The sequence below is a fragment of the Vitis riparia genome, chromosome 18 (assembly GCF_004353265.1).
Source record: "Vitis riparia cultivar Riparia Gloire de Montpellier isolate 1030 chromosome 18, EGFV_Vit.rip_1.0, whole genome shotgun sequence".
Classification (NCBI taxonomy): Eukaryota; Viridiplantae; Streptophyta; class Magnoliopsida; order Vitales; family Vitaceae; genus Vitis; species Vitis riparia.
In genome coordinates, this window is record NC_048448.1 from 28,201,247 (window position 1) to 28,217,201 (window position 15,955).

Sequence of the window (15,955 nt, forward strand, 5' to 3'; positions counted from 1 at the left end):
TGGAAACACCTTTTGAAGTGATGGAGCCCACTGACGCAAAGAAACCTACAAAAAAGTAATAAAACTTGGAGAATTGGAATGTTATGTAGCATTTAGTTATTGAAACAATCAACAATGATAAAAAATATAAAGACAAAAAAAGGACAAAATTCAAACCTCTACAAATTATGTAACAGAAAAATATGTAGAAGTCATAAGAACTACTAAGCTTCGTAAACATGATATTATCATTGTACAAACAACTCATCTAGCCACATGAAAAATTAGAAACATTGCCATTTCCAAATCTCTGTGTCTTCACCCCTAACGCTGAATACAAGTTATTTTATTAATAGGATCCAGTAAACCATTCCAGCACCTTTGTCACAACAGTGAAACTAACTAGGTGCACAAATAACAACTGACCATTATATAAATGAATTCATAAGGATGCAAGATTGCAAGCTTGTGGCACTGCTGCATTAATTTGGAAAGGATTTGCTCTGCAGAAACAAACTATGTTCATAAATAACAACTGACAACTAGAATTCATCACCCAACACCAACTTCTTGACATGCCCAATAAAACAAGTCCAGTGACATGCCCAATTGAGGATGGAAGTTCCTCAACAGCAGTTGAAGCTAAATAAAGCTCCAATAAATTTTCAATGTTACCTTGAATATTTGGAAACTTCTTGAGCCCTGAGCAGCCAGAGAAATTAAGAATTTCAAGCACTTTCATATTGATGATGCTCGGAAAACTCCCAAGCTTTTTACAATTTTTCAAATTCAATAAAATAAGCTTGCTCAGTTTTCCAATAGATGGGTGAACCTTAAGCAAACTTGAACAACCATCAAGAATTAGTTTCTCCAGATTGGGCGCACTAATTTAGATGTCCGGAATTTCAATGAGGTGTTGAGAACAACTTAGTCTGATAGTATTTAACTTTTTCAAGAAGATGTAACAGAACATATATATATATATATATATATATATATATATATATAAGCTTTCATGGACTTCAAGATTAACTAAAGAAGAAACATGAATAAATTATCAATAATCATGTCATGTCATTTTCCTAGAGTTGTTTTAAGCTGCTATAACACATGTCAAGTTCTACAAGGTCCTCCACATAAAAGCTTGATGGCAGTGATTCCAAAGGATATCCATGCCAATAGAGATATCTTAGCTCGTAAGAAGGGAATTCAAAGTCTTTGGACAACTTTATTATCCTCCCTCATAGAAGTGGATTCCTGATTCAAATATATTTTGAGCAACCTAAGATTCTTCATCATTGCAAAGGATTTAGTAGTAATGTATATCCACTTTGGTATAGACAAGTCCAAGAGTATGCCTTTAATTGCCTTCGTTCCCTAACAAACAAGAGTAGACAGGACGTAAAGAGCAAAATACATAGAAATAAATTTTGATTTGTAACTTAAATGAAAATGGTATTATTGAAGTTTACATATTCAAAATATTATTTAAGTTTGAAAGTAGGTTCATCTACACTTTACTCTTACCATTTTTCTTATTGATACACGACTTATAACATCTAGATAGCACAATCTACTCAATTTTCCAAGATCTTCACGAAATTCTTATTTAACGATGCCACGTCCCAAATGTCGTAACATATCATGCATCCATATGTTGTTGTCTATAATACTAATGAGGAACTTATCATTGAGGACTCGTATTCCACTCTCCACAAAGAAGTTGCAAGCATCTAGGATTCTTGTAACAAAATCTTTGTCTTCTCCATTAAAGAAGCAAGCAACATCTAGGAATATTTGCTTGTGTGTGATCTAATTCATCGTAACTTCTCTTAAGCACATGTTGAATGTCTTGGTTAGGTTCTCATTCTAGTTTATACAATTCACTTTCCCACTTATCGTCTTGCCATATAGGAAACTACCCAAAACTTTAAGACCCAATGGAAGACCATTAACATAATGTACCATAGAGTTTTAAAGTTTGTCATAATCTTCTGCAGGATGGTTTTGTTTAAAACCATTCCAATTAAAGAGTTCAATAGCTTCCTTGTGATCTAATTTCTTAACCTTAAATAATGCATCCATTTCATGTACCTCTAATAGATGCTTATCTCTAGTTGTTACAATAATTCTACTTCCTAAACCAAACCAATTTTGATCACCAGCTAAGGCTTCCAATTGGTTCAAATCATCAACATTATCAAGCACAAGGACTTTTTTAAAGCAAAGCCTACCTGTTATCATACAGATCCCTTCATCAACATTGCTTATAAAGTTCTTCCTTCTTGGTAAGATATCATTAAGGAGTTGTTTTTGTAAAGGAAGCAGGCCCCAACTTTTGGAATCCTCTCCGACATTAGCAAGAAAGCTAGTAATCATGAACTGTGCGACAATTCGATTATATAAAAATTTGGAAATGGTTGTCATACCAATTTCTTCAAATTCATAGATCCCAACCATGCGAACATCATTTGATATAAAACTTTGGAAATGGTTGTCTTACCAATTCCTTCAAATCCATAGATCCTAACCATGTGAACATCATTTGATAATGGATCTATCATTTGTGGAAAATAATTTTCCATTTCTTGTAAATGATAATCCATCCTAATGAGCTTTTTGTCAACATGTAAGAGTTTCTGGCTAAATCTCATCAAAATAACATGAGTAATATCCTCAATATAATCTACCTCAGACCTGCCACCAGTAAGGCACATAGATGGGTGAGCCAATAGACTAACAAATAATAGAAAACATGAAGTAAACTTGATAATGTTGGGTTTCATATAAAAACTTCAATTATGGGCAAATAAAGTGTGTTAAAGGGATATGGATTAATTAGATAGATCAATCAAGCACCATTATAACACCATAAAAAAGAGACCTTCACTACAACAAATTACATGATTAGGGATGAAATGTTTTATCTCCAACAATATTTCTTTTGTGGCTAAAAGGCTTTCCTAACAAAAAAAAATCGTCTCAACAATTGTCTCCACAATTGTGTCACCCTATAGTTTTAGAGACGAATAATTACATTTCGTTAGGAAAACATATCAATGACGAAATGAAATCTCATGGCCAAAACTATTTGGCAACAAGTGTTTTTGTGGCATAAAGTAAAATGTTTTGTTCGGAATTAGATTTTCAAATATCTAGTAAACCATTTGGTGACACAAGATTTCATTGGGCAACAAAATTATTTCATCATGTTGACATAGAGTTTCTAAATGAAATAATTTTATCTCCAAATATTTCCACTTACATTTAGGGAGGAAATATTTTTGTTTCGAAATATTGACATATAGTTTCGATACCAAACAAATTTTGTCTTTAAATGTTTTCATCACAATTGGAGATAACATTATTTCATCTTTCCCACCTCCATTCATATTGGAAGATTACTCACCTCCCTTCTTAGATGATGTTGGCCTTTATTTGAAATTTTACACAATTATTTTCATAAGCTTCTTTTCAATTAGGGTCAGTCCTAAAATGACATTTGATCTATCTCAAAACACTATATATATATATATATATATATATATATATATATATATATATTGGAAATCAAGAATAGTTGTTTGCATATACCAACATATTAACCTAATAAAAGAATGGAAAGAAACAAGAAATCAATTAAATTTTAGTAGAAGGAAAAGAAGACAACATTATTTTGGATTTGAAACAATTAATTTTAATCAAAGCAATGTAAACCTTGAAATGAGAAAATGTTGAAGACAATAAATCATTGTAAAGTGTGCAATTATATGGTGTATAAGATCTTAAGAAAGAAATAAATGGTGAAGAAAAAAGAAATGATTTTAGTGAAATCAACTTATTACCATTCATAAAGTTTATTACAATGAAATCTTACTTCTAACGATTATCAAAGATTACCATAGCTTTTTTTTCATATATATATAAACACAAAAATCTCCATTCCTCTACAAAAAAATGGAAATCTATAGCTTTTTTTTTTTTTTTTGTGAACAAATTAACCAAGGGGTTTCTTTTTCACAATTCAAGGATAAAGATAATGTTTGAAAGACTATTTTAAATCAAACAAAAGGAGAGATGACATTTTAAAAGTATGAAATATTAAAGTCTCATTAAGAAACTTTTGCCTTCCATCTTGAGTCTCATCCGTATGACTTCAAGTCTTAATACCTTTATATGCAACTCATATTTTGAAAGAGTAATGCTATATCATTTATAGAAAAAGCTCCTCCAAATCGAATCTCTTATAAGAAAAAACATCATATTTGTCTTGTATATTTCAATTAGTCACACGTCTAACCATTGTTTTTCCTATAATATATTTGGAGAAATGGTTAAGAAAATGTATGATTTTTTTTCTATTTTAATTGATGAAAATGCACTACTTATAACTATTTCAGTTTCCAATACTTGATACAATTATCTAACAACTTTAGTTTGCTAGGTTGCTTTATTATTATGATGTAAAGGTCCTAAATTTGTAAATTAAATGGTCACTTAATTGGGAAGAACCATTTCAAATTCCCACATGACAAATCTGATCAGAAGGAGACATAACATTTTGACTTTTTAGGATAAGATGCAAATGCCAATTATAACTTTTAATAGATTTCTATTTTATCAATATGTTTAAAAAATTGAGGATACTTGCAAGAGCTCATGTGGAACAAATTATATTTACCCTTTATGTACATGCCATCCAGAAAGAGAGCCCACTTCCCTCAAAGCTGCTCTCCAACTTTGTATCTTCTCGTCAAAACCTTTTCTTTCATGATCGACCATCCATTGTCCGTAACTACCCCTCTGAGTTCGCACATGGGAAGGATCAACATGATGGAAAACTGGGAAAACAATTTTTCCCATTTCTTTCCTGCACTTCATGATCTTGACCAGTTCATCTAAACATCAGCTAGAACGGACATAGTTGTCTGAGAGAATTATAAGAACCAACCTTGACTTCTCAATAGCGTGCAAAAGACCCAATGCAATATCTCTTCCCCTTAGATCATCGATTCTAAAGGTACGAATCCCTTTTCAATGCAAAGCTGCATTATGAAATTGTGTCTGGCATCTTCATCTTCATCCCAAAAGCTCAAGAAAACTTCATATTCCGATGGACCAATAGAAGAAGAAGAAGAAGAAGAAGACATCCTTTGACGATCCATCCCAACGAGGTTCTTCTGAACATGTAAGAGTTCTTGATTTAAACTCTTCCAAATAACAGAAGTAATCTCCTCCATAACATGTGCCTCAGGCCTGTAAGTGGTAAAGCATGAGACATGTGCTGTGAGTCAACAGTTTCAAATGCTAGCAAACATGAAGAACATTGGATTATGCTTTTAACTTTATTTAGAAAACCAGAATTATGGGCAAATAAAATGTGTTGAAGGGATAAGGTCGAATTACTTGGTTCACATATTCTAGTGTTTTCATTATGCCAAAGTATACATTAACGATGGAAACTGTTGTCCTTTAATCATCATTTCTGACCACCATCCCAAACAAGAAGAGCAATCACCTCCCTTCTTCCCTTCTTAGATGATATTAGCCTTTATTTGAAACTTAACACACTTTCATCACGTCTATCATAAGATGATATTTGTAAGTATCAGAATACTAAAAAAATAAAAAATCAAAGACTAGTTGGTTTTTTTTTTTTTTTAAAGTCTCAATAAGAAATTGTAATAACTGGTATTTTTTGCCACATGGGAATTGAGAGTTTAAAATTTTCCTAGTAAAATAGTGGTTGAAAAGTCAAAAAGGTAAAATTAAGTACACATGTTAGATTTTGATTAATAAAATTTGAACTTTAGTGATCAAATAAGTGAGTTATAATTTGTATCATGTCAGTTTCACTATAGACATTTTTTTAGAAAATTGGGTAAGTCTTAGGTGGCGTTTGTTTTTTTGGCTTTTTGCTGAAAGCAATTTGCTTTTAAAATTTAAGTTGTTTGTTTTTCTAGTTTTTGATGACTTATTACTGAATTTTTAAATTTTTTAGCTAAATAGAAAAAAGCAAGCTTTTTAAACCTTCCCCAAATCATGATTGCAACCCAACGCCCAATCCTAGCCCATCCCTTGTACCTCTCTAGTCTCAATTGCAACCGGTGATCCTCAACCCTCACCTCATCTCTATGTAGCTCATTGGTTCCACGACCATCGCCAAGCTTTCTCAAGGTAATTTCTTCCCCATTTTCTCTCTCTATTTAGGTTTCAACTTTCGTTCGTACTCTTTCTTAGCAATGGGGTTAAACCATAGGTAGAATGGTTGTTTTCTTTTTGGAAATGGTTTATTAATATCTTCTTTGGTACGATTCTTTATGATTCTCATGCCAATGGTTTATTTTGGGGTTTTGTGGGAAATTTTGATTTTGTGGGAGTGGGTTTAATGGGTTTACAGGTTCAACGAATTTTGTGGTAGGAGGAAGGTTGATAGCGGGGGTGCGGATGGGGCAGTAGGGGGGTGGCGGAGAGATGTTGGACCATGCTGATAGAGGTGGGCATGTGGTGGGGCCACCGCAACAGCAGCATGAAGTGGCAGCGGTGTTGGAGAGAGGGGGTGAGGTTTCATCTGCTTGTCCAATGGGTTGGTGTTGATGGGGATCAATGAGATTTGGCTATGGATGGCGGACACTGGAAACTGAGAGGAGATCACCGTTACTAAAATTAATAGTTTTATTGTTGGAAAGTAGATGGAATGCCGTGAAAATCATTTTGTTGGAAAATCATTTAATTTAATTTACATCATTAATGATTGATGTGGGAATGGAGGACGAAATTTCATGTCATAAATGAATTCTTTGAAAATCTCTAGAAATTGTATTATGATATTTGAAATAATATAATTTTTCTAACAAATTATTTTGTGCATTTCTTATGTATCATTTTCGCATATCCTTATAATTTGCCTTTGCATTATTCCATGTACTTGTATTATTCTTTTTTTCACCATCCTTGATTAATTAATTAATTATCATAATTTCATTTTACGTGCTTAGTAAAAACATTTTTAAGGCTTAAAAGGATGTTACTATGGTACCTTACCAATAGGTAACCTAACCTTTGGATTCAAACTTTGTTTTTGCTAACACGTATTTTCTTTAAAAATTGAGTTACACTAGGGCTTTATTTCTTATTTTGTTTTCTTTTAAAATAAAAAAAATAAGCGACAACTCCAACTTTTAAAAAAAAATCAGTTTTTTACAATAAAAACAAGTTTCACTGTCAAGTAAGGACGCACATGAAAAATGCAGGTTCATAATTGTATTTTTTAGACTTAAAATATAAAACAATTACTAAATCAACAAATGTTGTAAGTTTTAAAATCTTTGATCATAAAAGATTCAAAGTACAATGGAATAAATAGTTTTCAAAAGAAAAAAAAATGTTTAAAATGGAAAATCTAACAATAAAGACAATGAAACAAGGAGATATGGTAGGAGTTAAATAGAAAAATCTTTTATCCATGAATTTATTGTTTATTTAGTAGAAAAAAGTTCAAAAGAAATATTGCATACATTAATGGATTAAGTAGATAAAAGAGATTTAAGTAATTTGATATTTATGCTTTAGTTAGATAACATCAAATAGAAATTTGATATTATTAGTTTCCATACTGAGTTTAGAAATCTATCAAATGGATGTTATCTTTCTTTGAATGGTTATATAAATTAAGAGTATATGGGGCAACCTAAAGGATTTATTGTTCTAGGACAAGAAGACAAAGTTAAGGATAGATACATTTAGCTAGGTTGGTTTTTAACCAATCCAAGAATCAAATAGGAGTTGATTGGTTTTAACTAAAGTACAACAAATTTATTTATTTACTCAAACTAATCCAACTTAATATCAATTTGATTCAGTTTAGTTAACTCAATTTACACAAAAATACCGAGTCTATATGTTTTTTTTCTCCACATTGACCATACAACCAAAATGATCAAATTATTTTAGATAAAAATAATTTTTTTTTACAAATAATACAATTAAATTTTTTTTTAAATAATGTGTAAGAACAGACCTGTGGGTTATTTGCTTGTTGAGAGTAAGTCAATGAGTAGTATTATTGACATATTGGGTGCTTGTGACTTGAAATTATATTATCATCATTATTAAGTCCCAAAGTACAAGGATCTTAAATTTTAGATCATGCTTATGCCATAAGCAACTTTTAATTTATAATAAAGCCATAGGAGTTAGGCTCCAAGCCTCTAACACCAAACTATAGCCCAGCTAAGTTGGCTTTGGATGAGCATGATTTGACTCACAAAGTCCCAAGATTCTCCATAGCACTCTAAAATCCAAGCAATTATATATATTTTTCCCACTCCTCTACTACTCGGGTTTGCTTGCCAGTCCACTTTTGGTAAGTGATCTAGGTTGAAGCTTCCATAAGCCAAATACTTAAACTAGTTTAATCTCTAGTTTCACTGTACTACCAAAATAGAGTAATTCAAGTAGAAAGATCCAACGACGCATGCATGACAAGTTTTGCTATCAAGAAGGTTTACAAATAGTCTGTGGAGACCCTTTTCTAGTATAATTTGGGACAACTGCTAGTGGGGTTGCTTATGAACTATTATCCAAGGCTAGTTAGGCTGTCATACAATGCAAATTGAAGATTTGGGGGCCAAATGAAAGTAACCAAGTTTGAAGTTGATGGAAGTACTTATTAGCTCAATACAGAGGCTTATCTCAAGAACTTTCTCAGTACAATGCTTCAAGTGGATTAACTGCATGTATGCACTAAAGACTTCCACAACAAAGGAAAATTTCCAAGAATAATCTAGAGAGCTACTACAAAATAGAATAGTCTTCTGAACTTATGTAATTGAATGTGCATTAATTAAGTAAGAAGGCTTCTAAAGTTGGATAAGTTGTTTAGAATTTTTAATAGGGAATTTGTAAACATCACATAATTGATCTAAGAGGCATTTACTAAGTTCTGTCATGATAATAAAGTATTGAGGAAAAACTATACCACCAAAACCAAGTTGTATTTGCTAATAATACTTACTACATTTCTATTAAGAAAGAAACTATCTAGTGGTAGAGGGCAAGTTGATAGTTTTAGTTCGTGAAGTTTTCACTGCCCAAGCTAACATCAAAAGCTATAACAAGACAAATCCCAATAAGATAAAAAGCTCACAGAAGGGATATCTTGCTCCTTGTTGAAAATCTCATTCAATTGCAAATCTACCACATCAAGAATGCTCTCTCTTCTATAATTTTCTCTACCCAAATCCACAACACTATTATTATAGTTGTTATGCATGCCTTTTTTTTTTTTTTTTTTGGCTTTCTAAGTTAATTTTTCTTTGGTTATTGCAATAGCTTCATTGGTGTGTTAAATTCTCTTATAGGTAATTCCTCAAACATGTTGTCTTTATTGTTGCTATTAACTCTTGCAGTATGAAATGAAAAATTAAAATTCTTGAATTTAAAATCAAATGGAAGCACAAGAATTAAAAAATGCAAACACAAGAGAAACACTCAAATCTAATTCCAGAGAGTAGCATCAAATTTTCCATATCTACAAAATTCAGGTTTTTAGATTTCCAAAAATGAAATAAAATAAAAATAGGGTTCATTGAGAGAAGACCTACATCTACAGAACATCAAGGTGTGAGTTTAAGAGAGAGGACTTCAATCCATACCTAATATGGAGACATGGATTTGAATACATTGACTAGATTTGAAGAATGCAATTCATCCATGGGAACTTGTGTACCAAAAGAGGGTTGGTTTCTGAAGGCATTGGAAGGTGGTTGAAGTAATGGTGGTGGCTGTTGAAAGGGTCGATGGTGGTGGGAAGCCATAGCTGCTGGTGAAAAGGAAGTTAGGTGAATTGGAGACTCGGTGAAGAAGATAATGTGAGCTTGATAAAATTTCCCCCAACTTTTCCTTCTCTCTCTCTTATTTTCCTAATTAAATTTTAAGGAAAGTAGTAGGGAAAATATTACAAAATTTTCTTTAGTATTTTCCTTTTTTTTTTCCATCATATTTTTCATGTCACCCAAACTAAGGAAAATAACTTCCACAATATTTTTTTTCCTTTCCTTTGCATTTTTTGAAAACTAAACACAATCTTTATAAATAAAAATTAAGAATTACAGTAAGACTATATATTCTTCCTCTTTATTTCTACATTTCTACATCCACTGCTCTATTTTACATCATATTTTTACTCCCTTCTTCAACCAGCATTCCTCTCTTTATATAGAGTTATCTTCACACCAATTCATAAGATAAGAAAGATGAATGAACCTTGGGGCAAGGTTGGACAGTTGGTTGCAGCTAGTCAAGGCTAGAAGTCAACTTTTGCTCGACTTTTTGGGCATGTGCAGCAATGTGTGGACCCCTCTTTAGCATGAAATGGCTAGAACATTAAGCTCCCTTATTAGATGATGTGTCAACCATAGGGCAATCATAGGGTGGGGAATATAGGGTAATTATGCAAACAAAAAAACTAAAAAATTGGTATCTAATTATATAGAAAGACATCTTCCAACATTTGATATAAATATGTAAAAATTAAGAGAAAATATTAAAAAAGAAAAAAAAAAAACATATTAAACCTAAAAATAGGGACTTAATAATAAAATGAAGAAAAAATGTAAGATTAAAACCAAATATTAAATATGAGTATAGTTTGAGTATTAAAAATATTATTATTTAGGTTTAATCATTGAGTTTGCTAGAGGAGTTTATATATGTATTAGTTTTTTCTTTTTTTAATCCTATATTTGTTGTTGATATTAACTAAAGTAAACTTGTTATCAATAGATTCAGTTTAGTAATATTGTTGATATCAATAGGTTATTTATGACTAAATAAAAAAAAAATCATATATTTTACCTTTTTCTATTCAACAAAAAATAAAAAAATAAAATCCTATCTAAAATTTTAGATAATAGAAATGCTTTGACTAGAAACAAATTTCATATGGACCACTATCAAATACCATGCATAGGGAGAAATTCGAATTCTCACTTGCTCTTTGATTCTAATGCATTGAATTTGATGTTACTAAACAAAATTATATTTCATGTCCTCTATTATGAGTAGGCAACCAGTCCTTATGTTAGATTTTAGATAAAGAACGAACATTGAAGATTGGAGTTGTAAGAAATTAGGAGATCCTAATTTTAAATATATAACATAAAACAAAGTTCTATAATAACTTCAATCCACATTTAAAAAATTGTATTTCTTTCTAATATGGGAGCAAACTTTTTCTTTCTTTCTTATAAATTTCATTTGGGAATGACTTAAAAATAAATAAATAAAAGCCCTTTTAAATATTAAAAAAAACATTTTCTTATAAAAATTAATTAGGTGGATGGTAAGGTTAAATTTGGGATAGCTTCATATTTTTTGCTTTAACTGAAAATTAAAATCAAAATTAAAGTAATAATTTTTAAGGGGTAATGTTGATGGTGTAAAAGTTTTATTAAACATGAAAGAACTTCTTATGTAAACAAAAATAGAACTATAAAATTCTTATAAGAAATAACATTTTTATGACTTCTATATGAAACCTTTTTTAAAAGTTATAAGTTTTTTTTTTTAAAATACTAATTAAATAGGTATAAAAACTTTTATTGAACTCTTAAAAGTTAATCCAAATAAAATTTAAATATATTTGAAAATCAGTTTTAAAAATTCAAAAAGTCACTTAAAAATAATTTATGAACATTTTTTTTATAATTTACGTTTAAATACTAAGTGGTTCTTTTTAAAATCATTTATAACGTAAAAATGTTTTTTTATGGATAAAAATATTACAAATAAAAAACATTTTAATCACAATTAATTTATTTTTTAATTCATAAAATTTCATTTATTGTTATTTATTTTTTGGGATTTAATTATTTACAATTATTTTTGAGTGTTTATAAAGTATAATTAGGTCATGCCCAAATTTATTCCTTTTAACTCTATCTATTAGGTATAGGTAGCGTGAAATTTTGGCCTCTCTCCACCTTTCTTCGCTTCTGACATTCTCATGCATTGCTTCGTCAACTCCAACCACATAGCATTGGAATGTCAGCTGGAATATTCCAAGTCCATAAAACCAAAGTTTATTATTTAATATTTTTTAGCGCACCACTCATGACTCTACAACTTTCCTGCCAACTTAATTTATTGACTTGGATTTGGAGGGTTTGGTCAAATGCAGCAACTTAGTTAACTGGTAAGTGTCTTTTCTCTAAACCATAAATTCAAATGATCAAGTCCTACGTTTTAATATCCAAAAACCAGTGATTTGTTTTTCTAGTTATTTTAATTTAAGGAAGCAAGAAAAGGGTTAGGCTCAAATTTGGAGTTCTTTCAGTGTGGGTTAGGCTCAATTTGTGCCCATGCAATGGAAATGGGTGATTTGTTTTTTTTCCTTTCCTTTATCTTGGTGTAGATCTTGTGATATTGTTATTAAAATAGAATGTAAAAATATAAATTATATACCAATTATTTTAACTTTAGGAAAAAATGTTTATTTTAATTTAAAATAAATAAATAAAAAAGAACTGGCTTTATCTCAACTGTATAAGACTTCATAAAAATTATCTTATTTGCAAAATATTTTTAGATGTAAAAGTAAAAAAATAAACAAACCATTTCATGACCTTTTTCACAAGTATCCATTTAGATCATAGTTTAATTTTAAAATACAGGAATAAGTCAATTACTCTAAACTATATCATTTATAATTTTTTTAATTATTAATATGATGCCTAACCTTCTATGAATCGGAATAACATATGGAGAAGTAAAAAATTGTCAAATCAAGATAATTTTAAACTATGCCATTTCAAACTTTTCTAATACAACATGATATTTTATCATATCCAAAGAAATTGGAATAGCCAAAAGTTGTCAAATCAAGATATACCTATTGTGGACATAGCATTGGGAGAGCATCTTAGCATTGTATTTATTGAACAGAAAATAAATCATGAAAGCTGAATAATACGAATATTCAATGAAATCTTTGGCATGTTATTTCTTTGCAGCTTCAACATGGTGGCATGTCAGATGGAGGAGGCAACATTTGAGCTTCCGGGTGTTTACCATTTTTCACTATGAACACAGTTTCCATGCCCCAAGTCAGATGGCGTTCTACATGGCAATGCATGAACCACACTCCTGCAATACAGAAAATACACAACATTACACCTATGTTGGCAGTTTCAAGGGTTTTTTTTTTTTTTTTCATAGAGGACATGAGTGCTTGCAACATACCAGGGTTGGATGCCTCGAATCTGATTGCAACCCAACCATTCTTAGGAACAGAGATGGTATTCTGATGGGGAGGATCCACCAGATTGTAGTGCAAAGGATCCTTATTTTCATCGAAATTCCCAAATCCCCATCCAACAACATAGAAACTGTGTCCATGGAGATGCATGGGGTGGGTTACCCCTGCAACCAAGTTTGTCCCTTGCAAAACAATCTCCACTGTGGAGTTATAATCGAGCACCCTTACTTCTGTTCCAGTGCTCGGCAGCTGATAGAGTAATGGAAGATAATATGCTGTAAAATCAAACACCACTGGTGGAACGCTAGGAAATTTATCTCCATATACACCACTGATGTTATAATAGTAAGCTTCCAGTATGTCAATTGTAGGGGTATGGAAGCTTATGTTGTTTATACTTGCAGCAGACCTTGACCCATTGGACCCTGAACATGAATCATTGACGCATGGGTACGAGTTTACAGAAACAGTGTAAATCAGTTTAGTGCTCGTGCTCAATGGGACATTGCAAGGATGTTCTGCATCTGCTAAGCTTCGGAGGGTGGCCATGACCTGAAGTGATGCAATTGTGTCATTGAATGCAGGTAAATGAGGCAAGAAGGGAGGTGAAGATGGACTGTAGTATCCCATATATTGTACAATAGCTGTGGTGGTTGTGTTATCAAAAATATTACGACCTGCCGGGGCATCGGAATAAGTTTTAGCCGCCATGTAATAGTGATCTGGGCGTTGGTTAGCTTCTAGTAAGACATCGAAGGTTTGGCCAGGAAATATTGTGATATAATCTCGTGTCAATGGTTTCGTGTAGCTACCATCTGTTCCAACCACTGTCATTTTATGCTTGGCAATGGAGAAGAAGAGAGGCTCATGCAAGGCAGCATTGATTATGCGAAGAAGATAGGTCTTTTCATGATCCACTGTTAGCTTGAATGTGCCTGCAATTAGAAAGGGAAAGTTGTATACTTATGACTAACCAAAAGAAAAAGAAAAAGTTTCCATGAGGATGGATCCACCAATTATGAAGTGATTAATTGATTAGGGATGTAAATTTGGCTCCATATTTCAAAATTATATTTGGACTAGCCTTTTCTCATGTGTTAAATCATGGCTCTACCATTCTCATTGCTATATTCCTCTTTCTTAGCATTAAGCTTTAAATATGTTGATGTTAATAAGAAAAAGTACTATGGTCAACATATAAGCAAATGAAATTGTGTACAATTTTAACATGGGAAGTTAAACTTAATTTGTACTTGATTTTGAGCATGGAAGTAGATCACCGGGTTGTCCATTTATCAATAAAGAATCAGAGGCTTTGGCATCAGCTCCGCTTGCAAGCCCTTTATCTCGAATTGCATTCACATCAATCTTCCACCATTGTCCTGCATTTCAACAACTCCAATAATTTTAGATTTTGCTTTGCTGGTTAATTCATAATATGTAAATTAACATTTAAAAGTAACAACACTTATACCTAATATGATGAGAACTTCTGCATTAGGTTTGTGAAAAGGATACTTGGTTCCATTCTTGGGATAGACGATTATAGCTCCATGAACGGTGGCTCGGGTCCAATCGCTGTGAGCATGCCACCATAAAGTGCCTTCCTCAGAGGAAAGGATGATCTTCTGACTAAACTTTGACCCGGGCTGAATTGGGCATTGTGTGATATACTCGGGACCATCTGTCCATGGATATCTAGGCATGTTCACCCCATGCCTACAAAACAATAACTATACGTTAAAACTAGTACTTATTTTTGAACTAACAAAAGATGGTATGTAGCAACATATTATCATAGTAACAAGTGGCATCTACTGTATTTCAATGGAACTAAAGCAAATAACCCTAAAGTATTGTTTTAAATTTGACTTTATTTGCAAAGCAATATATTGCAACCCCCTCTTAGAAATAAAAGAATGTATGCCATGTAGCCATGTTTTTTATTCTCTTTCTTTGAGACACGCTCAAGACCTACCAGTGAATCGTGACGTTTTCTTTTCCCCTGTTATAAACGTCGACAATGATCGTCTCTCCTTTCATAGCATATATAGTTGGTCCCGGAAATTGTCCATTTACTGTTAACATTTTCTTGGTGCTACAAAGCCTTGTATATGAAGCTTCCCTCACCTGCAACCAATTAAAAGTTAACCATGCAACCTCATCCCAAAAGAAATATTACATGCATGAATAGTTGCATCAATCCATTCATGCAAGTGTATAATCACTTAAAATTTGATAGCATGCATGAATGACTCAACAACACCAGAGTAAAGGGTCCTATGGTGGAAAATGAGAGTCATACTGCTCCCTAAATATTATAATTAGAAGGTGACGTTAAAGCTAGAATCATATATAGTATTTACCACAAAAGTATGCCGATGGGTTGAAGCTTGGCAATGGATGCCACCACCAAAAAGTTGAAACACTAAAATTTGTAAGAGGAAAACCTTCATGATCAGCCACATCTTCTTTGGAATAAAAGCCTGTTCTCTTTTCCTAAACAGAACTCCTTCAATTTTCTTACTCCTTTTTATGTGTTTCTTTCATATATATGATTCATTATATAGTCATGATAATTCTGTCGGGATACCATTCTTCCTCTCCATGTTTCAATATAAGAGAAAGTGATTTGAATGTGTATTGGCTTTTAATGTTCTTTGACCACTTCAATGAGCAAGACCACTATATATAATAATAATGGGGATTCACTACTAC

General features: G+C 31.9%; 1 protein-coding gene across 1 annotated transcript; it reads right to left on the minus strand.

Moving 5' to 3' along the window:
- Nucleotides 1-12,904: 12,904 nt before the first annotated feature.
- Nucleotides 12,905-14,951, minus strand: LOC117905625 (laccase-14-like). Its single transcript, XM_034818505.1, has 4 exons — nucleotides 14,712-14,951; nucleotides 14,491-14,619; nucleotides 13,222-14,172; nucleotides 12,905-13,125 (listed from the first exon to the last, which is right to left on the minus strand). The coding sequence occupies exons 1-4, from the start codon at nucleotides 14,941-14,943 to the stop codon at nucleotides 12,995-12,997; spliced, it is 1,443 nt and encodes a 480-aa protein (XP_034674396.1). The 5' UTR covers nucleotides 14,944-14,951; the 3' UTR covers nucleotides 12,905-12,994.
- Between the last annotated feature and the right edge of the window lie 1,004 nt (nucleotides 14,952-15,955).